At 47.2% G+C, this 26,815-nt stretch overlaps 2 protein-coding genes across 7 annotated transcripts in view; one reads left to right on the forward strand and one right to left on the reverse strand.

Annotated features, from left to right (window-relative positions):
• CDCA7L (cell division cycle associated 7 like) overlaps positions 1 to 18,798 on the forward strand; it is a 43,734-nt gene extending 24,936 nt beyond the window's left edge. Inside the window, exons 2-10 of one of the 6 annotated variants that reach the window (XM_040644204.1) lie at positions 4,298 to 4,438; positions 9,351 to 9,488; positions 12,773 to 13,147; positions 14,537 to 14,608; positions 14,722 to 14,892; positions 15,757 to 15,882; positions 16,674 to 16,823; positions 17,690 to 17,826; positions 18,286 to 18,798. In XM_040644204.1, coding sequence (XP_040500138.1) covers positions 4,298 to 4,438; positions 9,351 to 9,488; positions 12,773 to 13,147; positions 14,537 to 14,608; positions 14,722 to 14,892; positions 15,757 to 15,882; positions 16,674 to 16,823; positions 17,690 to 17,826; positions 18,286 to 18,316 — 1,341 coding nt within the window. In that variant the 3' untranslated portion in view covers positions 18,317 to 18,798. Of the gene's footprint in view, positions 1 to 4,297; positions 4,439 to 9,350; positions 9,489 to 12,772; positions 13,148 to 14,536; positions 14,609 to 14,721; positions 14,893 to 15,756; positions 15,883 to 16,673; positions 16,824 to 17,689; positions 17,827 to 18,285 lie in introns of those variants that run through there. The other 5 variants (XM_040644205.1, XM_040644203.1, XM_040644202.1 and 2 more) reach the window with 5 other exon arrangements.
• DNAH11 (dynein axonemal heavy chain 11) overlaps positions 18,757 to 26,815 on the reverse strand; it is a 312,391-nt gene continuing 304,332 nt past the window's right edge. The window contains exons 78-82 of the mRNA XM_040644201.1: positions 24,568 to 24,750; positions 24,373 to 24,488; positions 20,577 to 20,689; positions 20,079 to 20,219; positions 18,757 to 19,389 (exon numbers count right to left, since the gene is read on the reverse strand). Coding sequence (XP_040500135.1) covers positions 19,142 to 19,389; positions 20,079 to 20,219; positions 20,577 to 20,689; positions 24,373 to 24,488; positions 24,568 to 24,750 — 801 coding nt within the window. The 3' untranslated portion in view covers positions 18,757 to 19,141. The remainder of the gene's footprint in view (positions 19,390 to 20,078; positions 20,220 to 20,576; positions 20,690 to 24,372; positions 24,489 to 24,567; positions 24,751 to 26,815) is intronic.

Genomic DNA, 26,815 nt, shown 5'->3' on the forward strand with positions numbered 1-26,815 from the left:
GGGGGGGGGGGGGGGGGGGAGACAGGCTTCGCAGCAGCTGTACCCAGGCTGATGCAGTTGTCCCGGAAGCAGGTTCTCCATATTGCCAGCCTCTCTGTTCCTTCCAGGCGCTTCCATGAAATCATGACAGGGCGTACTCCTCCTCCTTTAACCTTCTTAGGTTAAAACAAGCTTCTGGGCTGGCAGAGCTTTCTGATTCACAGAATGGTGCTAAGTCAGAAAGCAGATGACGGAAACCAATCTCTTTCTGCCGCTGCAGGGACCGAACTCGGGGGCTGTTCCGTAATGTTACACACTTACACTCTGATAAGTATTCTCTGTTTCTCTTGTGACGAGTGTTATCTTGGCATGTTGGTTTCATGACAAAACTACTAAAAAGTACCTATGAAAAGATAAGGGGTGCCAAATACTGTTAAATTTACCTCCTTATGAAAAGTTGCATTTTTCTCCCAAGAACTGTTTCAGGCTTCGTTAGGAGCTCCTGGCATAAATGTGGCAGGTTTTTTTTTGTTACTGTTCCTGGAACTCTACTTCTGTGTCTGCCCCTTTGTCCCAAGAGGTGATTTCATCAGATGGTGGGAGAGTGTGTGTGTTAATCCCCTGACACCGTTAAACTTGGCATATTCATTCTAGGTTTGTGTTCTCTATAAACCAAATGTTAAATGTCCTTTGATTGAACCATTGACTTTCTAATCGTTTTTTAAACAAGCATTAAAATCATGATAAAAACAAGATTAGAGATTAGTGATTTCTGAAATGAACCTAACTGTAAAACTAATTCAATGCACAGAAAAAAATTCGAAGAATTGAAGTAACTTGAAAGTACAACTCTGTGTGTGTTAGTGCCACATGGTGTGGTCTAGGGAATCCCTAGGGTTCCACAAAGACAGAGTTATTGTTGTCATCATTCTAAATGCCAGTTTCACATAAAAGTGGCTTGTTGCGGTCGAGGCGCCTGGGTGGCTCAGTAGTTCAGTGTCCAGCTCTTCATTTTGGCTCAGGTCATGATCTCAGGGTCGTGAGATTGAGCCTGCTTAAGATTCTCTCTCTCCCTCTACCCCTCCCCTTCCTATCGCTAAAAAAAAAAAAAAAAAAAAAAAAAAAAAAGAATGTCTTGTAGCAGTAAAAATTATTATATTAAAATCTCAACCCTTGAGGGCATCTCTTTAATACTCACGTGATGAAATGGGAAGTAGAGATAAAGTACCTTTGCATCCCCAAGAACAGAGATTGTCAGGTTATCTCAGGGCAACGATCTAGGAAATAGTGGGCCTATATCCCAGGGATGGAAAGAACTGCAAAGAAATCTTAAACTTGGTTGTTGTTGATGGTTATTGTTGGTAGTGGTGGTAGTGGTATAAGTTTGAAACTGTTTCGTGTGTATTGTAGATAAAGCAAATGGGTAAGCGTATGAAAAATACTGAGAGTTGGAGCTTTCTTTATGGGGAAAGGGAAATAATGTGGGATTGAGGGAGGTGAGGAAGAATCCTGTCCTTTTGGATTTGAATTCAGGGTGTCACCGTGAATGTGTGATTTAAGACATTTAAAATATGCTGATTACGTCCAAAGAGCTTAGAAGCAATGATACTCAACTAGCAAGGAGGATACCAAGTCCCCACATCGGATTTCTTAGTGCCTGTGCACCTTGGGAAAATGGCTGATCCAAGGTCTGGGGCAGGTGATGAAGTATAAGGCTAGCTTGGTACACTTATGCCGGAAAGCAAAGAGGTGCCCAAAGACCGTTAGAGTTGTGTCAAAAGGACACAGAAACTGACTTGAAGGAGCTCCCAATGGCCAAATTTAGGACAATTTGAGCATCAGAAAGAATGGTGACAGTAATGTATTATAGCACATTGAATTAAAAAAAAATTCCATGAATCTACATGGGAGTGAGAGAGGCAGAGAGAGGGAGAGATAGCAAGAGAGAGAGAGAGAATATTGTGTTATAGAAGAATGCCAGCTAATATATGAAGAATGAATAGAATTTGAAAATGACCATTTTGCACCCCCTACTGTGCAGTCATTGATTCAGGTAAGAGCTGTCAATGGAGCTGAAACCCCCGAGTGAGTTGTCATCAATCAGGGGGAAGGATAATCACAGAATGTGAAATATCACCCTACTCACTGCTTCCTAGATACAGAGGGGAAAAGGTATTTTTGCTGGGGAGAAATACGGCACACCCTACCTCGTTGGTCAGAGAGCATCACCACTAGAAATCCGAGAGCGCCGACGCGATGTGCAGTACTACCTAGGAAGCAGTCACCGTTTTGAAAGAAAGAAGTAAACTTGAATCTGACTGAGATTGTAACTTCACTACCAAGTCATAGGAAATCCCTGGGGACATAGGAGTCTTTAAATATCATCTTGCAACTGCGACCTTCCAGACTCTAGCAAACTCCACAAATGACCCAGTTTCTTCAAAAATAAGTTGCCAAAGAAAAAAAAGGACACATGAGAAAAGACTTGAGGGACCTGTTGACCAATGTGTGGACCTTATTCAAATCATGATAGAAATAAACCGTGAGTTAAAAAAAATAGGTTAACAGAACTGTGAACACAGACTGTGTATTTGCTGATGATACAGGGTGAAATGATACTGTATCTTCATTTGCTTCAAGATTTGGAAGGAGGGCAGTTGGGTAGGGATACAGACGGAGCAAGATTAGCCATGGGCACAGAACTGCTCCAAGATCCATGTGTGTGTTCATTATACCGTCCTACCTACTTAGGATTATGTTTGAAAAATTACATAATTATGTTTTAAAAAACACCAATTAATAGGGGATAATCTGACATATCGTGCCTCTTTATGCATTGCTTTGAGAAGTGCATGTCATCTGTATAGAATTGTTGCCAGAAATATTTCACTTAAATGTATCAGGAACCAGTCAGACAAGCTCAGAATGTATGATGTTTGAGAAGGCTGTCGTCTTGGGCTATGTAAATGATGTCAGTGTTGTGAAAAGCAACAAAAAATAGTGTCATAAATAAAACAAATACAATGCGTGATCTTTGCTTGAATGGATCCCCTTTGTCCCCCAAAGTTATTGAAGACATTTTGGGGACAGTTGCACACATTTAAATATGAACTTGTAGTAAATGATATTATTGAATGAATATTAATTATTTTAGGTACGGTTGTAGTTTTATGGCTCTATAGGAGAATGTTTTTTGTTCTCAGGAGATGTGTGCGGAAGTATTTTAGGGTGAATTAGTATGATGTCTGCAATTTACTTTAAGTATACACAGGTTGCGGCGCCTGGGTGGCTCAGTCGGTTAAGTGTCTGCCTTCCTTCGGCTCAGGTCATGATCCCAGGGTCCTGGGAAGGAGCCCCACCTGCTCAGCGGGGAGTCTGCTCCTCCCTCTCCTCTTTGCCCCTCCCCGTGTTTGGGTGCACTCACTCACTCTCTCAAATAAATAAAATTAAAAAAAATGTATATATGCATGGATTAAGTTGGCTCATACTAAATGGCTGTTTCTCTAGGTCAGAATCTGTGACATACTAGCCAGTGCCTATGGTTCCACTTAATGTTTGTTGAAAGAGACAGGAAGCAAACGTGGTGACACACGGGAGCTCCCTGAGAAGAATCTATAGATATTTGTACCGTTCTGTCATCTTACTTTGGGTTTCAACTTGGGAACAAGTAGGTAGTCAACATATGAAAATGAACTCTGAACAGATACATACTTGTTAGATGAAGTGTGCTGACAACATTCTTGGAATACTTGCCTATAACAGTGTTTGAATTCTCTTGGAACTCTGAAATGACTCGATTGAGAATATAAACAAGGAACAAAAAAGCTACTTATTTCATTGTATGAATTTCCATGTCTGAATCCGCAGGTGACAAAGAAGAGAAAAATTAAAGAGCTATAGGTGGAAATGAAAAAAAAAGGAGCTTAGTAATACCTTATTTTGACATAGATGACATTTGAAGACAAATCCACTGTAGGAGAAAAATAGATCGTTGGTTTCTCAGAAACCGATGACTATTTTTTGTGAAGAGATCACACATGGCTTCTGTCTAGGTACGGCTCTGACATTGTCTGTAAGATAGGATATATCTCTAGAGTTTGAGAACAGCTTGTCCTTCCACCCCTCCCCCCACCTTCTTTTGTTGCCACGAGGAGTCAGCCGAAGCACATTCTGCTCCGGGGTTACTGGGCTCTTCTGGGCGACCTGGGCAGATCGATAGAGCTAGGAGATGCTAATTCCTCCTGCTCTCTACAAGATTCCCCTAAGTGATGCTAACAGCCCCTGGTTTGATCCTCCTTCTTTTTTGAATCCAAAACAGATCCCTAAAGAAGTAGCTGACATCTTTAATGCCCCCAGTGATGATGAAGAGTTTGTCGGTTTCCAAGATGATGTTCCCATGGAAACCCTGTCATCAGAGGAGAGCTGTGATAGTTTTGACTCATTGGAGTCAGGGAAACAGGTATGGATGCTTCCTTTCATGGAAGGCATGGTCTTCTGGAAGCCTGGGTCTTGGTTCGGGTATTCTTTGACTTGAATTTGGCCTGAGATTGGTGATAGCAGTTAACCTTCAAACATTTTATAAGTGTTGTGCCTTCATGTTTCAAGAACCAGTGAGAGTACCTAGATCACTTTTACTGTTTAAGCCCTTTCCATGTACGATAATTTTTTTTTTTTTTAAATGGGGCCTCACATGGTCAGATCCATTTTCTTTGCAATGTCGGGGCTGCAGCCTGTGTCGAGGCTGCAGAGTGTCCCTGCTCGGCTGGCCGGGGAGGGCTGGGCCCGCACAGCGCCCGTCCCCACCGCAGTGCCGTGCAGGAACGCGTGGTTGCCGTGAGTCAGCCGTGTCTCCGTGCTCCTGGAGCGTGGTTCTCTTGGCACCTCACTCTTGGAATTGCTGGCGAGGGCGTGACTCTTTCTTGGATTCCTTTGATCTCTAGCAAACACAAGTTACATTTCTCTGAGAGTTCGTTTCCTGGAGGTTTCTGTTGTGCCTTAACAGGAGCATGGCCAAAGTCGCTAGCCTTTGGGGGCATTTTCTTCTGCATTCATTGTGGCTCTCAAAATTCTTCATTCTCCCTTGACCACAGCTTCTTTAAAGGCTGTAAATTAAACCCACCTAGCTTTGACTGGGCAGGTGCAGGAGGAGAAGCAATTAATTATATTAGGGAAGTTCCAGCCTCTGTGGGAGCAGGTCTTGCCCGGGTGCGGGGGCCTCCCTGGTCTCTGTGGTCCGCACTTGACGTGCTGTCTCATTTGACCCACCAGCCACCTGCTGCCACTCCCTTTGGTCTCTCCCTCTCTCTCATGTGTTTCATACTTCACGGTCATGTCTTCTGTCTCCCGTCCCCATCCATGGATGTGCCTCAAGATTTTGTCTTCGGACCTTTTCTCTTAGTGATCTAGGGCCCAGCCTGCTTTCAGCCATTACCTGCAGGTTCTTGATGGCTTAGCTTCTCTCTCAAGCCCCACGCGTACGGCTGACTGCCGGTTGGACCAGTCTTGAACTCACTGTTTCCCTCCCCTTGTTGTCCCTTTGTCTTCCTCATTTTGATCTTCGTCTTTGGTATTTGCGACCCCCTCCTCCTCCCCCATCTCTCCGACTCCCTTGCACGGGTCTGTGACTCTCTGCCATGTTGCTCTCCCCCTCCCCCTTCCCCTCCCTTCTTCAGCTCCCCTGGTCCTCATAGCCCTTATCTCAGTTACAGAACTGAGCTCTGGTCATGCTCCTTGCCTTATTCAGCAGCCATTTGAGCATGGTCAGCCAGTGAGCGAGAGTGGAGCCCGGGGTCCACCGTGAGGGGCATTTCTGAGCAGCGCAGGATGGGCCTGAAGAGCTGAGCCTGGAGCCCAGCAGTGCAGTGGGAATCACGACACCGAGCAGCTTCCGTATCTTTGCTGTTGTAAATAATACTGCAGTAAACATACAGGTGTATAATTAGCGTTTTGGGTAAATACCCAGTAGTGAAATGACTATTGCACTATTTTTAATTTCCGGAGGACCCTCCGTGCTGTCTTCCACAGTGGCTGCCCCTGTGGATTCCCGCCAGTGTGCATTCCCGCCAGCAGTGCCCGGGGAACCCTTTCTCTCCACATCCTCACCAACGCTTGATTTTAGCCATTCTGACAGGTGTAAGGGGATACCGCATTGTGGTTTTGATCTGCATTTTCCTGATGATGAGATAAGGGAGCACCCGAAGTGTCGATCAGTAAAAGAAGGGATAAGGAAGATGCTGAGCATACGCACGACGGAATACTGTGCAGCCGTTAAAAGGATGAGGTTTTTCCGCCATTTGCAGCAACGTGGATGGACCTAGAGGGTAGTGTGCTGAGTGAAGTAAGTCAGAGAAAGACAGAGACCATGTGATTTCACTCATATGGAATCTAAAAATTAAATAAAAAGCAGAACCAGACCTATAAATACAAAGAACAAGCTGATGGTTGCCAGCGGGGGGGGCGGGTAGGGAGATGGGCAAGATGGGGGAAGGGCGAGGGAGGCGCAGGCTTCCAGTTGCAGGGAACAGGTAGGGCACAGGGAGTATAGTCGATGGTACTGTAACAGAGTCGCGTGGGGACAGATGGTAGCGACCCTCGTGAGCTTAAGGTAAAAGAAGGTGTGAAGAAGGCGAGTCACTGTATTGTACACGTGAAACTAACACTCCGTGGCCACTAGGCTCAATACAAAAATGTAGAACAGAAAAGCCAGAACAGCTGCTTTTGCTGCTCTGAGTGTGGCTGCTTCTGTGTGGCTGCGCCCAGCCCACCCTTCCTGCTCCCCCTGCCCGGGGTGGGGGGGTCGCCGGTGTGCCTGAGAGGGCCCGTGGCCGTGTGCTTTCCATACAGCTCGCCCTGACGCAGCACCTCCCAGCACAGCGTGGGGGTGTTGTCACCCCTGTTTCACAGGGGCGAGACTGAAGCTCGGGGCAGCGAGGTGACTTGTCTAGGCCCCCACATCTGAGAAGCGTCCAGGCTGGGATGCTTGAAATCTGGGAGCGTCCCTTGGCAGCCTCGTCCCTCTCACTGCTCCCTGTGCTGCAGGGACCAGAAGCTGCACGGACACCCTCCTCGTATGCTGGTCTGTGCTGTTCATTCTGCTTTTGTGTCCTCTCCTCATTTTTCTGGAGTCCGCCCCCGTTCAGCTCCAGTTCAAATGCTGCTGCTGCCTGAAATCTTGCTGGATTTTCTTTTTCTTTCTGTGTGCGGTATTGCTCACGTCTCCCTTACAACACGGATCGTCACCTCTGTCCCGCTGCCTACTGGACTGTTCCCTCCGCAGTGGGAGGCCCCTCACACGTGCACGATGCTTTCCAGCTCCGCTGGTTGGACCGCTTACGTGTGTTGTCCCTGTCCTCGTGTTCTGTGCGTTCAGCATCCATTGGTGAAGGAGGCCCCATGGCGTGGAATTGAGGTGGGATGTTGGTCCGACTGGTTCAGCTCACTGTCATTTTCCAGTCGGTTTCGTCATGTCCCATGAGCTTCAAAGGGTAACCAGTTCTGGAGAGGAAAGAGCTATGTGAGGGTTGTAGCCAAGACGCAGTGAGACCGTGGAGTGGTTGTTCTGCTTTATACAGACTCACATTAAGAACGTTTTTTTGTTTGTTTGTTTTGTTTTGTTTTTTTTAAGTCTGCTCCATGCACAGCAAGGAGCCCAGAGTAGGGCTTGAACTCACGACCCTGAGATTAAGACCTGAGCTGAGATCAAGAGTTGGATGCTTAACTGACCGTGCCACCCAGCCGCCCCCAAAACAGTTTTTGTATCTTGTGGAATGAGGAGAAGAAAAGCAGGGGCCAGCTCAGGGCTCCGTGAGCCAGATGTTTCCTGCCCTTGGAGGTGGCAGGTTTGTGGGGGGCTGCTTCGGCAGCCCGCTGTGCAGCAGTCTTTCTTAAAAATCAGCCCGGGCCTGTTGCTTCTGCAGCCTGACCACACACACTCACGATCCGTGTCAACCAGCCGGGAGAAGCCGCGTGAACTCACGCACAGGATGCAGCAGTGTTGACTTTGTTCTTCCTTAAGCACAATTTGAATTTCACTTTAAAGAAACTTCCCTTTTGTGTTTGTATTTTTTTTTCAAGCAGCTGCACCACAGCTATCAACAAAGGAACAAAGTAATTTAGCTCCAAGCACATTCACTCCAATTACCCGTAATAATTCATAGGAGACATTTAAGCTTAAAAAAATGCTGGATATAGACATTTCTTTCTCTATCCCCCTATAAATTTTCCCACTCATCTATTATATCTATTTTTCTCCAGAGATGATCTGAGCTTGAAGAAGTATATAATTAAAGTCAGGGAGAGGCAGTGGGGGAGATAAAGATTCTCCAGCCGAACGTGGTGTGATGAGGGGTCACTGCTATATCGGGTGCGGGAGGAAGAGACGTCAGAGGCAGCTGGGGACACGCTCCAGCCCTGGTGCCAGCCTGGGGGAGGCAGGTTTGTGGGTCTCCTTTCTGTACTGCGGGTCTGTCTGTTCCCTCCTTTCTTTGAAGAGAGCCATTTCGAGAGTCCGGTTTCTTGCCTTCGATTGGTTCGAAAGACAGAAAATTCATTCCAAAAGGTCTTTCCTTTTTAAGAGTCCTAGCGCGGTTTTCCTTCTGCCAACTTGCACCTGTCGGTGTTGCTGGCCTCTGACCTCCTGCAGGAGAGGCTCTCCTGGGGGCTGGGGGCTTGGCGCTCCCATCCGCACCTGCTGTGGGTGGTCACGGCGCACAGTGGGCAGGGAGCGGTGTGGAAGGCTCTGGCCCTTTCCTGCGCAGAAACTTGCTGTCTCTGGAAGGCAGGTGGGAGGTGTGCTCACTGACTTAGGGGAGACGGCTTTGGGTGGCTGCCAGGAAGGAAAGCCAGCCCGTGGCAGGGAGCCAGGGTTTCTCCTCCTGGCTCCGTCCCGTGTGCGTTCGGTTCTGTGGGACAGCAGACCTTCCTGATGGCCAGCCCTGGCAGGAGCTGAAGGCCGTCAGCACTCAGCAGTCACAGGAGAAGCCGGCTGAGCCTGTGGCCGTGCTGACTTTTCGAAATGGTATAGTTGTTTGATGGTTTCAAATTGTTCAATTGTTCTCCTTCCGTAGTCTATAGAAAAATGTGTGTCTCTGTGTGTGTTTGGTTATTGTGGTAAAATATACATAACATAAAGTTGACCATTTCACCATTTTTCAAATGTAGGCGAGTGCCCCGTTTCTTGCCAGCAAGACGCTAAGTGGCATTAAGGACACACACGGGGTTGTGCAGCTGTCCCCGTTATCCAGAATGTTTTCATCACCTCGAACGGATACTCGCCATTAAACAACTTTTCACTGTCCCCTAGCGTGCCCCCCCCCCCGCACTGCTGACCTCTGTTCTTCTTTCTTTATGACATTTGTGTGTTTTTAATTTAGCAGGATGTCTGTTTCCATTCCAAATACTTCACGGAAGAGCTAAGAAGAATTTTTATAGAGGACACTGACTCAGAGACCGAAGAATTTGAAGGATTTACACAGAATGACCTGAATGGAAATAGTAGCCCAGAAGTCATGGTAATAATTATCAACACGGGCGGGTGGGGTTGTCATATTTTCAGTCCTGTTTCTGAACTGTATTTTTTGTAAGAAGTCACTTCACAAATGAATGACTTTTTCTTACGTGTTTATCTTCTTAAGCCAGTTAACAAGATATAGACTTGCTATTTTAAGGCTAATCCCTGGCCCATCAGTCCATTATTCTCTTATAGAAAATCCAGTTGTCTTTCCCTGGTACCTTAGGGGGTTGGGGGGGGGGTGTCCCAGGTGTCCCTTATTGTTCTTCTGCAAGAATTTATTTCAGACTTTCTGGAATATCTTTTATCTGGAAAGAGGACGGTCTGTCTAGGAATAGCAAGTTCCTTAAAGTGATTTCTTGTTGTGTGTAAAATCATGTTCTTAAGTTTGGAGTTCATTTGGCCAAAATTTAGCTGCGGTACAAACTTGAGAGTTTCCCCTGTGTATTCCCGATTTGGATGCCGAAATGCTCTTTCGGTGATAAAGGTGACCTGGACTTGTCTGACTCCGGAGGGAAATCTGCTCTCAGCACTCGGCCTTCAGGAGACTCGATGATTTCTTCCTTCCCTCCCTGGGTTGAGGCCAGTGTGCTGCCAATTAGTATTTGAATCTCAGGGTACCTTTAAAGAACAGCCTTTGGGTTTTTTCCAGGCATAAAAGTGTTTTCTGCTAACTGAGAAATAGCAGACATTTATCCCCCCAAATCAGTCCAGCGCTTCCCTTCTTTGCTATCGAGATAAAGGATAGAGGTTAAACCTCTTCACATTCAGAAGCTCCTGAGAACCCACCGCTGGCATGGAACTTGGGGAGAAATTTCAATAAGCTGTAACTAGCGGGTTTGCTTTGTTCCTCACCTTTTCCTGGGGGATCTTAAGGCCTGAAAGCCCTAATAGTAGGCTGCCTTGTCCGATGTGGATCCCCCCGCCCTCCCCCTCGCAGAGAGGAGCAGCCCAGAGCCTCTGCCAGCCCCCGGTCCCCAGCCCTCCTTTGGCTTCCTTTACAGAAGCTGCTTGTCAGGCACTTGGTGTCTTCTGGCCAGCAAGCCACTGAAATCCTTCCAAACCCTAATGGGTATCATCTACTCTTACTGCCTGAGCTGTCTTCTGATTTTTAGCTAAGTGATGTCAGGTTATTCAGAGAATCTGTGTTTCTAGCACTGGGAAGACGACGCCAAAAGTTTTTTGTTTGTTGTTGTTTTGTTTTCCTGTCCGTGGTCTATACATTTGGGGCATGAATTCTGACGTGCTAACTGATGGAACTCGTAGCTTAGGGCAGGTCCACCTGCACATTTTATTTTACGATTCAGTGAGCCGACAAGCATTATGGCCTCCCTCCCCAACCTGCTGCCCGCCCTAGTGAGCACTGGTGAGAGCTGTTCTGATACAGGATGGTACTGTCCCTTGGTGTCCAGTCGTCCTCTCACCGTATGTGAAGCAGCCACGGCGGCAGCACTGGGCCTTGCGTGCTTTGCCTCCGGTCTCCAGTGGTGGTTACAGTTTGCTCTTCTGGTGTCTACTTTAGTCCTTTACAGAGTCCTTAGCAAGGAGATAGGGGTTAGAGGATGATGGAGATAAATAAAGCCAATCTGAGAGGTATTTCCTCTGAAGTTCTCCGACACTGTTTTCCTAAAATTGGATTCCTCCAGTCCCACCATTTTGGATTCCAAAGCTACAGATGTAGAAAGTTCAGGATACTTGAGAGAGAGAAATCATTGTACTGTAGTCTTATTTCTCTCGTTGGCCTGTTGTGGATTGATACACCCCGAGGTTTGGAAGTCATCTGCACATTTTTTCCCCTCTCTTTTCCTTATTTATTTTATTTATTTTTTAAGTAGGCTCCAGCCCAGTGTGGAGCCCAACACAGGGCTCGAACTTATGACATTGAGGTCAAGACCTGAGCTGAGATCAAGAATAGGGTGCGTAACTGACTGAGCTACCCAGGCGCCCCAATACTTCTTTTAAATTGTTTTTTTTTAAGGAGTCTTCTTGCCCAGTGTGGGGCTTGAACTCACAACCTGAGATTAAGGGTCTTGCTCCACCGACTCAACCAGCCAGGCGCCTTATTTTTGAGTCCAGCTAGAATTTGGGGGTGGTCACCGAGGAGGAAGCTGAGTCATCTACCTCAGTCCTGGGCCCAGTGTGGTGCTGCTCCCCCTGCGCTCCTCACATGGCCCCATTGCCCAGAGTCCCTGACAGAGGGTCTCAGCATGTGGTAAGGGAGAGATGCCAGGAGGGGGCCTTGATCTCTATAGTCAGGCCTATCTCCGCCATTGCTAAGAGTCCCCTCGCATCTGAGATGTCACCCACCATCGCCTGGGTCATGTCACCCTGTCGTTGCCTCCTGTTCTGTGTTCTCATGTGTAAGACTGAGTTCCGTTCTAATGCCAGAAACCCATTCCAAGCAGAATCAGAAAATTGGGGGCAAGAGTTTCTTGAGCTGACGGGACGGGTGCCTCACAACAACCCAGGAGCTGTCTGCCTTGATTTCACCCTGCGGCTCTCCAGGTTGCAGAAAAGGGAGGGGAGGGGCGCCTGGGTGGCACAGCGGTTAAGCGTCTGCCTTCGGCTCAGGGCGTGATCCCGGCGATCTGGGATCGAGCCCCACATCGGGCTCCTCTGCTATGAGCCTGCTTCTTCCTCTCCCACTCCCCCTGCTTGTGTTCCCTCTCTCGCTGGCTGTCTCTATCTCTGTGGAATAAATAAAATCTTTAAAAAAAAAAAAAAGAAAAGGGAGGGGACGTCCCTGGGAGTGAGGACCCTTCGTGTCCTGGGGATGAGTTTCCCCCACTGACCCCACTGGCCAGTCGTCTGCTTGCTCCTCTGTCACTTGACTGAGGTGAAGTCGGCTCTCCTGTCCCTCCTACCCCCGAGTCCTGTCCCTCCGCGTCAGCGCAGAATGGTGTTTCTCTTCCCCTTCGCGCTCCATTGTTACCTGAAGATCACTCTTAGGCCATGCACACCCTTTTCTTAGGCCAGTCCTCCTGATACTTGGCTGTCCCACAGTGGAGGAGCCCTCCGTCGTGAGCGCCCTGCTTCCAGCCCATGCTCTGCAGGCAGCAGTCCGCCGGGGGCCGGGGCCAGAGGGCAGCAGTCGAATGCCTGCTCTTCCACCAGATGTGTCGACAGGGTGCTAACGGAAGGGTTCAGCGGGAACTCATGATAGGAGCGGGAAGCTGTCTTCTCATTTGTTCTCTACGGTAATGTCAGAGTGCTTGTTTTAAGTAATGTGCTCTTGGAGGTCTGTTCACGAAACGTGGTCTCTGCTCTTTTCTCTCCTTTTGTTAGCTTGTGGAGTCAGATTTGAGTGATGCTGGTAAGGCGTCTTCAGTGAGTGAGGAAGAGGAGGAGGATGAAGGAGAAAAGGCGACACCTAGAAGAAGCAGGCCTAGGAGGAGCAGTATTGGTCTTCGAGTAGCCTTCCAGTTCCCCACCAAGAAACTGGCAAAAAAGTCAGATGACCATTCTTCAGAGCCGCTGTTTTCTAGCACTCGCTTACAGGACAGTAAAAAAGCAATCCTTGGAAGAAAGAGAAGCTGCAGACAGGGGAAGGAAAGGGAGGATTCGGTCTCGGAGTCTGAGGACGACTCCAGGGGTGAGGGCCAGGAGGGCTCGGACGCTCTGCTGAAAAGGACCATGAACATCAAGGAGAACAAGGCCATGGTAAGGCCCGGTGGTGGGCGGTCTGGGCGCTGAGGCTCCCGGGACTAACCCCAGAGCTGCTGCTGCTCTCGCTTCGGTCGGGAACGTGCTCTGGGTAGTGGGTGTCCTTTCTCCGTTCCCGAACCCCGGCCAGTTATTACCTGCTCGGCTGTGGTTTGGGAACAGAAAGCGACTCCCCAGGACTGTTTTTAGCTCCGCTGCCTGATGCCGGACCTCCTGCTGCTTACTCTGTTATGAAGTTAGGTTCTGAACAGGTAGTGGTAGTGGAGAGGGGAGGGCTCCACAGCTGGCCGCTTCCCAGCAGAAAGGAGCCAGGTGTGCAGAGGGGGTCGAGAAGCCCACGTAAGGGTCGCAGTGTGCAGGCTGGGCGGACGGCTTGCAACGAGAAATCCTTTGATGACCCACTGGGCCTTCTAGACCTCATATGAGAGAATGCAGGAGACCTCACCTCAGTATTAAGACAAACTGAACAGTTTTGAATCACGTTGACGTCTCTTCCCTGGAATGAATGATGACACAAGGGGAAATCTGTTATGTCTATTTGGTTTTTCTGTATTCAGTCAGTAACTTGTTTGCTTCATAATTTTGTATATACACAGAATTAATAGAATTCTACCATTCAGTCACTTTCAGCATTTTGGTGTATTTTTAGTATTTTCTTTTTAAAAAGCATAACACTGTATATGCAGTCTTAGATGTCTAATAAGAAAACAAAGAGCCTACTTTTGAAACTTATCCTAAGACATATTTGCGCTTATTAGTTAAGGGAAATTTTTAGCACTGTATCTGCATTTTTAAAATAACTGATTTTTTTGGTAGTGACACCTATACATTTATATAAATCTAAAATTAAAAATCCTGATTGGAATATTAATGCCTGTTATTTAGGGTTCTTAGGTGTTTATTTGGGAATATTTTCATAAATTATTTTTATTAATGAGAAATCAACTTCAGGAGTTTTTTTGGAGCTCTAAGTAACTGTCAGAACAATCGGGTCGAGCCTCTTGTTTTGAACAGGACGAGACTTGACTTAGGTGTGCACGATGACCTGTTGCCAGGCCACGCTGCTCGTCAGTGGCCCCGTCAGGAGTCCCACCTCCTGCAGCCGGCCCTGTCATTCCAGGGACCCGTTCATCGGTGACAGGATGATGTTTATATAGAAAGAGCGGGCGTAGATTTGATTCCTATGCGTGATGATCCCAGTATCTCACCTCTGGAGCTAAAACCCTTTACCTGTGAGGCTCAAACCAGAGCAGCTGTTGAGATCGTACGGGAATTACCTGAGTCCGGTTTCTTACGTTGGCAAAACTGAGGATCGTGGGTAAGGTGTTAGGTGAACGAGACGCGGCAATATTGACGTGAGACCCTCTGTTTGGTTCTGAACCTCAGCTCGCTCAGTTACTGGCAGAACTCGACTCCATGCCGGATTTCTTCCCAGTACGAACTCCGAACTCCGCTTCCGTAAGTAGGACTCCTTTCTAATTCCTGATTCCAGTGCCGACGCACAGTCTGCTGCCGGGTGGCTTTTATTCGAGGAAGCACCCGGTTGCATGCGTCTGTGCTCTTGCTTTCAGAAGAAGAGAACGGCGAGGCGGGCTTTCTCAGAGGGACAGGTCACACGGCGCACGAACCCGACCCGGAGCGCACGGCCTCCCGAGAAGTTTGCCCTGGAGAACTTCACCGTCTCAGCTGCCAAGTTCGCAGAAGAGTTTTACGGTTTCAGGAGAAGGAAGACAGTTAGTGGGGTATTTTCTGAGCTCAGTGAACGATGATTCTCGCTCTAAGCCAGTGCGGAGGTTCTGACCCGCTGGGTGTGCAGCTGAGCGCTGGCATTTCTGCCAGTTCCCGGTGCTGCTGGCGTTCCCAGGACCACGCTCCGGGAAGGACCCCCGCCCCATCTAAACTGTAGGCTGGGGGGAGCCCTTTCCCTAGAGGAGCTGCTCAGCGATAGGACCCAGCTCCGTCTCTAGGGGAGGCAACAAAGGCCTGTCCTTGGCGCCAGTCGGCCTTGTGGTTTTTGCTTGTGGGAAAGGGCAGGGATTCTTCCTTGCCTTTCGGTTTTAGGAATGGGGCATTTTAAGTGCTTGCAAAGTCTGGAGTGAGAGAGTAGGTCCTTCCCATTGGCAAGTGTGGCCGTTCACTGTGGTTTACTTCCCTGTCCTCACGGAGTTTACAGCGGCTGTTCATTGGTCAGGGAAAACCTGAGCTATGCATTTACTGTCCTGTCACCTTGCCATGAGGGCGGTTGGCAGGGGCAGGAGCTCCTTAAATGATTGATTCCCGGGAAATAGAAGAGGGACGTAGTTAACATTACTGGTGCTAGAGCTCTGAGAGTGTGAGAGGATTTTTTTGTTAAGATTTTATTTATTGAGAGTGAGCGAGCATGAGCAGGGGGAGGGGCAAAGAGGCAGAAGGAGAATCAGGTTCTCCTCTGAGCAGGGAGCCTGATGTGTGACTCAGTCCCAGGACCCTGAGATCATGACCTGAGCTGAAGGCAGACGCTTAACCGCCTGAGCCACCCAGGCGCCCCGAGATTGTGAAATTTTTATATGTGTTTTGTAACCAGTCAAAACAGCTTATGCTGGGTTCTGCTTTGGCTCATTTTGCAGGGGAAATGCCAGGGGTACAGACGGCGTCACCGAAGATCTTCTTTTCGGCCAGTGGAGGATATCACTGAAGAGGACTTAGAAAATGTTGCCATAACTGTTCGAGATAAAATCTATGATAAAGTTCTGGTAAATTATGTATAATGAATCATTTGCATGATTGTGATTCTAATGGAGAGTCCAGGGCACTGGTGTTTGAAATCCTGCATTGTATTTAAACTGTGGCTGGGTGGGCTTACGCCCTCAGGCCTTCTCCCCTCTGACTGGGAGGGTTGGCTGTGACCGGGAAGGGGAAGTTGGCAGAGTGCGGAATTCTCAGGAAAGCTCTTTCCAGGGGATGCAGGTGATCTGCGGGAAGGCAGGGGTATGGTTTGGGAAACGATATTTATAATAGTTACATTTTAAGTATTTATAGGGTGTTTATGTTTTAAACATTGAAAAAACATACTGTGGGGTTTTTTTGTGTGTGCTTTTGGATTCACATAGAGGAACTAAAGTTCGACAGAATATCTTTGGTCGGTAAGAAATGGGTTAAAGTATTTTTTTATTAAACAGTGGTTTGGAGGGAGACTTTGTAGTGTTATGCGCCATGTTTTAGATAAGTTACTTAAGTATTTTAACACCTGGACGTTGTATCCTGAAAAGCGCCAGGATCGGTGGAAGCTAGGCCAGAGCCAGGTGCTGCTGCCTGGGGCTCACGGCCGCTTGGGCCCCTCTCCTCCTCTGCGGGCATGTCATTCCTTCCAGGCTCCTTGCTCTGTCCCCAGAATTAAAAGTGCTTACAGGCCCCCAGAGGGTGCTCCTCTCCAGGAGAGAGGCCGTGCTGCTTCGAGCCCAACGCACGTACACGGCAGCACGTGGCCTCGTGCGTGCCACCCTCCACTTCCCGTCTTCACCCACTCACCGCCTTCCTCCCTCAGGGCAACACTTGCCACCAGTGTAGGCAGAAGACCATCGACACCAAGACCGTGTGTCGGAACCAGAGCTGCGGAGGGGTGCGAGGACAGTTCTGCGGGCCGTGCCTGCGGAATCGTTACGGGGAGGATGTGAGATCCGCGCTGCTGGACCCGGTAGGAACGGTGTTCACCTTTGTCATGAATTGTACTGGCAGAGGGAAGCAGGTTGAAGATGGGGCTCCCTGGGCCCTTTATTGGGGACCTGTAGAGCTCTATCTACCCCACAGCATTCTAAAGGGAATGAAAAATAAGGCTTTCTCTGGAAAGAGAGCAAGCTGACCAGGAGAGGGGAAGAGATGAGGGCGTTTTCTAGGGTCAGAGCCACACTTTCTTACAGTTCTGGTTTGTAAGGTGGGCCTGTGTGCCTTTCTTCCAGCAGCGTGGTTTAGCTCAGGCAAGGCCCGGGGGCAGGGATGTCACCGTGGAGGGGGCTTTCTGCATGCCTGGCCCTGATCTAAGGTTTTTTTTCTCTGTTCAGGCAGTTGATTTTGTTTCAGGTATTACTAATTAATTCATTTAGCCTAAAAAGTAGGTATATACCCTCCCTGTTCCTGGGTTCTCTCTATAAAATAACAGTACGATTAGTATACATGCCCCTGAACCTGGGCAGTCAGGCTCCAGAGACTATGCTCTTAGTTAAACCCTGCCCTGTGTATGGCCTAAATACGTACTGCCCCCCCGTTTGCAGACGAATATAAACCACCATTCAGGTTAAGTGGTTTAGAAGGTGGAAGAGCTAGAAGTCACACCTGGGTCTCACTGCTCTTTTGTGCTCCTGAAAGTCTGCACTATGATTAATCAAGTTGCACATGTGAGGCCCTGGGCTGGTTAACCTGTCTGGGCCTTTGAAACCTGTGAAGGAAGGAGGCACGTTAGGTCACCCTGTGCATCTCCTAGAAGGAACACGGGACCCGGGGTTGGAGGAGGGGCCGCGTGAGCCGGGCCAGAGCGCAAGGTCACGGGGCACATTGCTTTTCCAGGACTGGGTGTGCCCCCCCTGCCGTGGGATCTGCAACTGCAGTTACTGCCGGAAGCGCGATGGCCGCTGCGCCACCGGGATCCTCATTCACCTGGCCAAGTTCTACGGCTATAACAACGTTAAGGAATACCTGGAGAGGTGAGTCTTTCTTACAGACCCTCCTGAGTGCCATCCATTTCCTGTCTGCTCCCCGGGAGCGGCTCCGGACTGTTGTTTTCCCTGTTAGGACGTTCCCTCCTGCGCTAGAATTTTCAGCTTGGCACTGCCAGTCTCCCCCCTCGTTGTGGAAAACAGAGGGGAAGCGGCAGAGACTGTGCAGGCCCAGCAGAGAGGGGTGGGCGGAGTGCTCTTAGGACGCTGTGCTCACCTTCTGGGGCCGAGCAAACAGCATTGAACTCCAGAGCGGAGTTTTGGAGTGAGGCACGTGGCTGCAGGGTCTCCTCTCACTGAAGTGGCACGAGGCAGGACCGACCTTGCATCACTTGCATCAGAAGATCCGGGGTCGGGCTCAGTACTCCAGGTGGAGGTTGAGCCTAGAATGCAGCTCTTTGCCTCTGTCCCCCGCACACTGATGCCTCCCTCCCGTCTTTCTTTCAGTTTACAGAAGCAGCTGGTGGAAGACAATTAAGAGAAGACCCAGCCAGCTCCCCGTAGAGCACGCCAGCCGGACCTGCCATGCCACTTGTGCCTAAGATTTCTTACAGTTGTGTTTTTATACAGAAATTCTTTGTAGACCGAAATACTTTTTTGTTTATGAACAGATTTCTCAGGAAGACGGCATAGTAGAGGAATCTCTCTATACCTGTATCCGTAGGCCCCTATGTCTATTGAATTGTTTAAAAGCATCTCCATGCGATGAAAAAAGCAGTTTAAGTGGGGTGGAGTTAAAAGTCCCAGGTAAGATTCCAGAGAAAACCTTGTATAAGCAGCTCTTGCCTTTGACACTGTTATGTGGCCTTGATCTTTCTTTACCTCTAGTCTGGGACCACATAGTTAACCCTTCTCTGGATCATTGGAATTTGTTCAAGAATGTTCCCCTAAATTACAAAGTGCAATTAATCGTAGATCTTGAGAGTACTAGAGTTTTATTTTTTTTTTTTAAACTTGAATGAACAGAAAGTTGACTCACATTAACGACACTGGAGGCCGTGGAGCACTGCTGGCTGGCAGGAGCGGCTGCCCTTCATTCAGGATTCACCTGCTGCCCGAGGTCAGTGGCTGCTGGAATTTAAGAATGTCAGGGCTAATTTTTAATTTAAAAAGGTTTTTTTTTTTAATGTCTGCAAGAGCTAAAAATCCCCCTTCACTGATGGGGAGACTTTTACATTAAGGCACATGTAAGTTACTTGAAAGTTACCTAAGTGGGAGGAGGTTTTATAGGTCTCAGTAGAATAAAAGTGTGCACGGCCACCAGTGGAAAGCCTTACTGTGTTGTCCTGGCTGCGTCCCATTTTCATGCTTCGAGCAGCAGAGCCACACCTGCCAGGACCCACTTGGCCGTCTGGTCTTGGCTCTTCAGCCGGAAGGTCCACACGTAGTTAGAGCCCCTCATTTTGGTTTTATACACGGGGCATTCGTACGTGTGTTTGGTTTCTTGTCTGTCCGTGGGGATGGCTCTGGCGAAGATGACTGGCATCACCGACGTGACCTCCCTGAGGCAGGCTTCCGCAATGGTTCCTGACTGTGTGTCCCACCTGGCACCTATAGCAAAAACACAGGGCTTGCAATAGTGTGGCATGTTGGTACCGCTCCTCTGGTCGTTGGAGGCAATAAATGTTTGGTTTTGGCACGTTACTGCTTGTCGGGGGCTTTCTTACTGCGGTGGGTGGGTCTTAGCTGCTCCCCAGCTGCCACGTACCCCCTGGAGGCAGAGCTCCCGCTCCACACCTCAGCTTTCCTTTGAAAAAAACTACTTTAAAATTCAAAAGGTCTAATAACACTTGGATGAAAACAGATTCTGTGGGAATCCAGGCACAATAAAGCCAATGAGTTTGTCCTCCCTTAAAAAAAAAGTGAATATAAGAAGTCTCTCTCTAATATGGCACATTCCTTCCTAACCCCACTTTGGAGATTGCACTGGCATCTTAAAGAAGTCTTGTAGTAAAGTAGCAGCCAAGTTGCTTTTTCTAAATTAAGATTTTGAATTAAATCTGCATCTATGTCCAGTGTTACGACCACAGGGTAATTAAAGGCTTACACTGAATGAAGTGACAGCCATCACCCTAACTGCCTTAAAATTTGGCTGACCTTGAACACAGAACCTGGTATACAATTTTGTGCAGCTGGGAAACGAGGTAAGGACACACTAGATACAAGTGAATGCTGAGGAGTGGAGTAAAGAAAGGCCCTTCACGTCCTAACTGTATAGTGCTCCTCACGGTGTATCCTACCTTCCATGACGAGCCCGTGGAGATAGGCACCTTCCCGTGGAGGATGGCCGTAATCTTCCTTCGTTTTTTTTGTGACATCAACAGTCAGGCACATTTTATCCAGTGGCCACCCGTTTTTTCGGGCCATGGTCTGCATGATTGCTGTGGGAGACGAGACGAAGAGGAAGGTTCGCAGGAGCCAGTGGTAAAGCTGGCCACAGACCCGTGGCATGCTTGGGGGGGCGCGTGGCTGCACGAGACGGACGGCCAGCACAGGGCTGCAGGACACCCTCCCTGCTCTTGGGGAAAAGCCAGGCCCAGGGGCTACATGTCTGGTTTTGCTCTGTTGTCGCAGAGTGGAGCCGTTGGGATGGAGACCACGTGGCCCTTGACAGAAATGTTTACTAGAGTGAACTACATCCCACCTCACGTGGCCATTCTGCTTGGAATTTTACTCCCTCTCCTCCGCTGTACTGGCCCCTGCGTGAGCACTGGGGAGCAGGGCAAGAGGGGCCTTACCAGTTAAGAAGGACTGAGGGCTGAAGAAGCCAGCCAGCCACACCACAGCCGGGAGGGCAAGGTCGTGGGTCCAGGTTTCAAGTTCCCGGCATCGCAAAAGGAGGTCATCAAACCTGGTAAATACAAGGGAGGAAGAGACAAATGTGCTTTTTAGTAATGGAGTTTTCCAACAAGCTGAGGAAGATTCAGGGGAAGATGGGATAATCACCACTGATAAAATCCTTGCCTAATGATTTGCAGAACACTATCCCTTTAAAAAGCTAGTTTTTCCCGTTGAAATTTTGTAACTGTTACCATGAGGGACAAGAAACATGGGAATGTGGAAAATTCATCTCCACTTATTCAATGACTGTAGTGATGGGTGGTGATGACACACAGGTGACAGGCTCCCATGCATGAGGGCGGGGGGGGGGGCTGCCGGACAGGGCGGGGCAGCACAGCTGTGCCCGTGGTCACCTGAAGGGGGAAGAGACGGGTCACGAAGAGAAACAGCACCTCCCAGCCTCTGCATGGCTGTGGTTTGAGAAAGTGCTGGCTTTACCCAGGTTCTGAACAACTCAGCACAACAGTTATGCAAGGGAGGAAGCCGACTCCCAGAGGCTACGGGGAAAATGAGCCTCCCTGATAAAATCAGACATGTCAGGCCTTGAAATGCAGAATTGAGGGCTGCCAGAAAGAGGGCGAAGAGGGAGGAGGGGTAGGAGATTGACGACGGCCCCAAGATCAAAGCCGGCGGGCAGCTCTGCAGGGGAAGGGCCACACAGGCTAGCTCTGAAGTTTTCTGGGACCTGGTTCGGTTAAGGATTACAGTAGGGCTGATGTTCACGGAGAAACCTGGGTCACCACCAGGAAAATTCCTGCCATCTTCGAACATGGCCCTTGTCCTGCCCCATTGAAATTCTTTCAAATAGCTGGTTTAGGGACAACCTACTTGAAGACAGTTAAGGCAAAGAACAGGAAAAGCAAGGATAAGAAAAGATGGGGGGGGGGGGAGACTTTTTATCTAAAAATGTTGCCACAAGAGGATAGGCATTGTTGCCACTTTGCCACAGGTTTTTAAAAAAGCAATTGCTTGCACAAGTAGGATTAGGGTTTGAGGTAAGAAAGAGGACATTAAATAGATCTCAGAGTGAGAAAAGCATTTTAAAATGAAATGGGAAAAACAATTATAGGAAATTTGAGTTTCCCTCAGTTACAAATTTGATGGTAAAATCAGGGACATACCATGTTTCAAGAAAATTTGTGAATGATCAATAATAAAATATATCTTAATATAGACTGAAGACAGAATCCTCCTAGGAAAAAGTCATTTTTCCCCCCTGTCAGGCAGCTGCAGACACGTCCCCAGCCGCATTCGATCAGAGAAGGCCCTGCTGCCCACAGAGCCCCCAGCGACTGGGTTAATTTCTTTTTGTAACCAGCCAGCCTGTCGTTTGAGTATAAAGACAACTGATTATATAGCATAAAAACTGGCACCAAATCCAACGAACAAGAGGGTTGATAACCTAGCAAATAAGAGGGATCTGAAAAAAAGACTGTTCCTTTAAACTCCTAAGAAACTAGAGTAGTAGTCATAAAAACAGGAATTTATGAACCTAAGTCTGGTACCTCCCCTGCCCTCAATATAAAGAACTTGGAATTGAAAGTTGATTTTGGACAGTGAAATTTTAAAAGTCAAGGGGAGACACAGTAAACCGGAAACGATGCAGTTCCCCCCAGGACCGAAGAAGTCAACCGGGATACAGCAGAGCGAGACAGATTGAAAAGACAAGATTTCAGGTAGGTAAAGACAATGAAGACAACGGGGGAAGGCAGTATTTGGAGAAATAAGGGCTAAGAATTTTTCAGAGTGGAAACAATAGACTTACACATTCATAACTGCACAGGGTATCAACAGGGATACCTTTTAAAAAGTCCACACCTAAACAAAGGAGTGAAATTGCAGAACATCAAGGGTGAAGAGAAAAATCTTAAAAACAGCCCAGACAAGAGATTAGTTGTGAAGGGATGACAAGTACATTTAAGAACAGTCTCATCAGCTGTAATAAATGCCAAAGAACAATGGAACTACGAAACCACAGGGCTGAGAGAAAATCATCATATGCTGGAATTGTGCATGTAGGTAAACTGAGCAAGCGTGCAGGGAAGAAAATTCAGAGACAAAGAGCCCTGTTGACTCCCCACCATATACCCTGAAAGCCCTGTTGTATCTTATATCCTGTAGCAAAAAGATGAGGGTCCAGAACAAAGTCCAGAATGAGATATAAAAAGCAACAATGAGCAAAGAAATCAATACATGTTGTTGAAGCGAAAAATAATTGACTACAAACAAAACAAAAATACTATCGTTTAAAATAAGGTTGAATTACAATTGCAAACCAGAGGAGGCTGAAGTTCAGAGGGAGGTTAAAAGTGCTGACTTTATATTGTGTTAGAAAAATCAAGTGTATAGGTTACAATGTAAAGTGTTTCTGCTAAAATAATAAGAAATGTACAGGGATAAACATGGAATGAAGAACACTATCAGGGGTGCCTGAGGGACTCGGTTGGGCATCCGACTCTTGCTACCCACTCTGGTCTTGATCTCAGGGTCATGAGTTCAAGCTCCACGTTGGGCTCCATGCTGGGCATGGAGCCTACTTTAAAAAAGGAAAAGGGGGGAAAAAACCCAAACTATTAAACTGACAGAAGCCAGAAAAAATTAGAATAAAAGAAGAAAAATAGAGAAATACGAAGGCACAAAATTAGATGGTGAAAGTGACTCCAAAGTTACCATTATCATAAAATTTAATACAAATATCTTTGATTGGAAACATAAAATCTGATTTTGGACATCCATAGTGTTTACAGAAATCCAGTGAGCAGCTCTGCTCACCCTTCCCCGCCATGGTTATTTGCTGCCATCTGTGTGTGTCCCTTCCACACTGCCCCTTCCATTCTTATATTTGCACATGTTCCCTTGGGCAGTTCCAAGGGGCAGTCATTTGAATTTTTTTTTCTTTAAGATTTTATTTTTTTAAGTAATCTCTACACCCAACATGGGGCTCGAACTCACAATCCAAGAGTCGCGTGCTCTACCAACTGAGCCAGCCAGGTGCCCCTCACCTGGAATTCTGATGGAGCTTTCTAGTTTAAGGCTCAGAGTAGCATTCCGGTTCACAGAAAAAAGGAAAGCAAGGATAAAAAAATCTAGGTACTAAGAAGATGGGAATAGAGAGAATCACTGAAACTTCCTGTGTTGGCTATGAAGGCCAAGGAGCAGTTGGGGACAGCACTGGCTGTCAGGGACCTGTGAATTTCGGCTCCTGTCTTTGGAACACCTCTTTGCACTCACACCCACACACCCAAGCAGTGAGATTTACTGTATACTAGAATCTCTGAAAAGCTCTATGAGATGCCATTGGTAATCACTAGCTTCGAAAATAAGCATAGGAAGTGACACGAAAGCAAACTCAAGTTGCCGCCCATCGCCATTTAAATAATGACGGAATTTTATTACCTATATTTTTCAGATAAACTGAAAAATAAGGAAGATCAGGTATTTTGTCCAAGATCAAAGAGCTTAAAAAGTAAGGGGCAGTATTTGAATCTTGCTTTGACCCTAACTTCACTGAGTTTTGCCTTTAAAGCCACACACAGAAGAAACTCAGGTGAAACTGGCAGTGCTCCGCACAGTCACAGGCCAGGTATACTCACAAAGTACACTCGTCATAGCTGTTCTGACACAACAGTGACTGAGCACCGAACCAGCACCCAGGCGGATAACGGCCAGGGGGAGCCGCGAGGGGCAGCTTACCACTGGGCCAGGCCGTATGTAGATGGATAAGCCAGTCTGCTCCAAGTGCCTGGGACTGTGTCATAACTCAGCTGGGACTGCTGGGCTTCCATCTCAGGAGACAACGTCAGCTCCCCCTTGCATGGAGAAGAGAGACCACGTCGTCAGTGTCCTCTGACGTGCTGAAACCGGCGCTACTACCACTTTTAAACTTACCTTGAGACCAAGGTCTAACCGTTGAAGTGACACACGGATTTCCCGAAGGAGAATATTCATCCTTTCACACTCTTGGAAGCAAACAAGAACATAGGGGCTTCTGTTTGAGCTTTTTTGCATTATCTCCACCATGTTGAACTCTTCTGGAAGTTTCTCCAAGATGTCATCCAAGACATTCTTAACCTTAAATCATTAATACACACAAGATTGAGCTCCTCTGTGTTACAGTTTTAGTCACAGGGACTATGCCCTTGATTTTTCAAAGTCCCAGATATATCCTACAACTCCCAGCGATGCTTGCTAATGCATTTAAAAGATACCCATCACTCCCTGGAGATGGGCAGACGGCACTGCCGACTAGCCCTACAACCTCCACATCGGTGCAGCCTCTTCCCCTTCTGTAGGTCCCATCAGGAGGGAGCTACTATCTGCAGTTTATTCACTTGGCATTTAGGGAGTAGAAGAACTGTCATCAACTACATTTCACTTGTACGTAAAGATACAATCAGAGGAAGTAGAACCCCAACATTTAGGTATTACATTTTGTAGTCTTCTGCTAATTTAAAAAAAAAATTTAAAAAGTCATATGAACCAAAAATGCCCTTTAGGCTTGAGCTAATTCTGGTGAGTCTACAATGTTGTCCTCCCAACTGACATAGCCTAAAATTTTAGGAGCAATTTGGACGCACATTTTCAACAGCAAGGGAGCCTCTGTCTTCTTTAATTATTGCCTTGAAGAATACAAGATTTATATATTAAAGTTGTGAAAATAAGTGTACGTAGTACTTCAATGTACATATTTTTTCTTATCTCCTACAGAACTGGGGAAAATCATTGAATACCTAAGACGGACAAAAGATATAAGAGTATTGCCTGTCTTCAGCCTCAGGCAGCTCTCACTCTTTCCTTGATTTCTTAGATTACTAACTGTGGTTCTGCTATCCTAATCCCCACTTGCTTTAGCGCCCTGGCAGGTTATTTTTCAGGTCCCAAAATCTTAAACTCATCTGCTGCAGCTGTAGAAAGTATGAAACACAGTGTAGTAAGCAAGTCAGGTAAAAGAATGGCTTTTGGAATCAGCTAGAGTTTGGTTTCCTTCATTGGCCCTTTCTAGCAGTCTGACAAAGTCACCTAAACTTAATTCTGGAATAGGGATCCTGACACTGCTTCGTGCTATTGCGGATGAAGTGGCTTGTTTGTAAAGCACTTTCTTTAGTGCCTGGCATATAGTTAGCACCCAAAACAGTCGTTGCTACAGTCTGTTTGCCTGTTTGCCGTGCTGAGGCATCTAAAGACCATTTGCTTTGCAGTTTCTTGTTTAATGGTCAGCTTCTTTGCTGTAAAGATCGAAGCCCCAAAACTAAATCAAGACTTTGTCCATCTCTCTGCTTCTATTAATGCTATAGCTTTTCCCAAATGGATGAATGTTTCCTTTTGTATCTTAAAAAAAAAAAAACTCTAACATTCATACAAGGAAAATGTTAGTATACAGGATAAAACACCCCACAACAAATTCTAAAGCCTCTAAATGATAACCAAGGCCCTCAGCAAATGGCCCTATTTCAAGAAATAATATGGAATCTGTGGCCTCTGCCACAGAACTAACGGATATGGATATAACCAAATTATCAGAAATGGAATTCAGAGTAACAATGGTCAAGATGATGTGTAGACTTGATAAAAGTATTAATGAAAATGTTAATGAGAATATAGAATCTCTAAGGGTGGAAATGAGAGCGGATCTGGCAGAAATTAAAAATTCTATCAATCAAATGCAGTCAAAACTAGATGCTCTGACGGCCAGGATGAATGACGCAGAAGAACATATCGGCGAATTGGAGGATGGGTTAGTAGAAGAGAAAGTTAGAATAGAAAATTGGATAAAAAAAATCCAATCTCAAAAATGTAGGTTACGGGAGATTACTGACTCAATGAAACGTTCCAATGTCAGAATCATCGGCATCCCCAAGGGGGTGGAGAAAAACAGAGGTCTGGAAGAGATATTTGAACAAATTGTAGCTGAAAACTTCCCTAATCTAGCAAGGGAAACAAACATTCGTGTCCAAGAGGCAGAGAGGACCCCTCCCAAGCTCAACCATGACAAACCTACGCCACGTCACGTCATAGTGCATTTCGCAAATATTAGATCCAAGGATACAGTATTGAAAGCAGCCAGGGCAAAGAAATTTCTCACGTACCAAGGCAAAGGTATCAAAATTACGTCAGACCTGTCTACACAGACCTGGAA

This window comes from Ursus maritimus, unplaced genomic scaffold (assembly GCF_017311325.1).
Source record: "Ursus maritimus isolate PB19 unplaced genomic scaffold, ASM1731132v1 scaffold_3, whole genome shotgun sequence".
Classification (NCBI taxonomy): domain Eukaryota; kingdom Metazoa; phylum Chordata; class Mammalia; order Carnivora; family Ursidae; genus Ursus; species Ursus maritimus.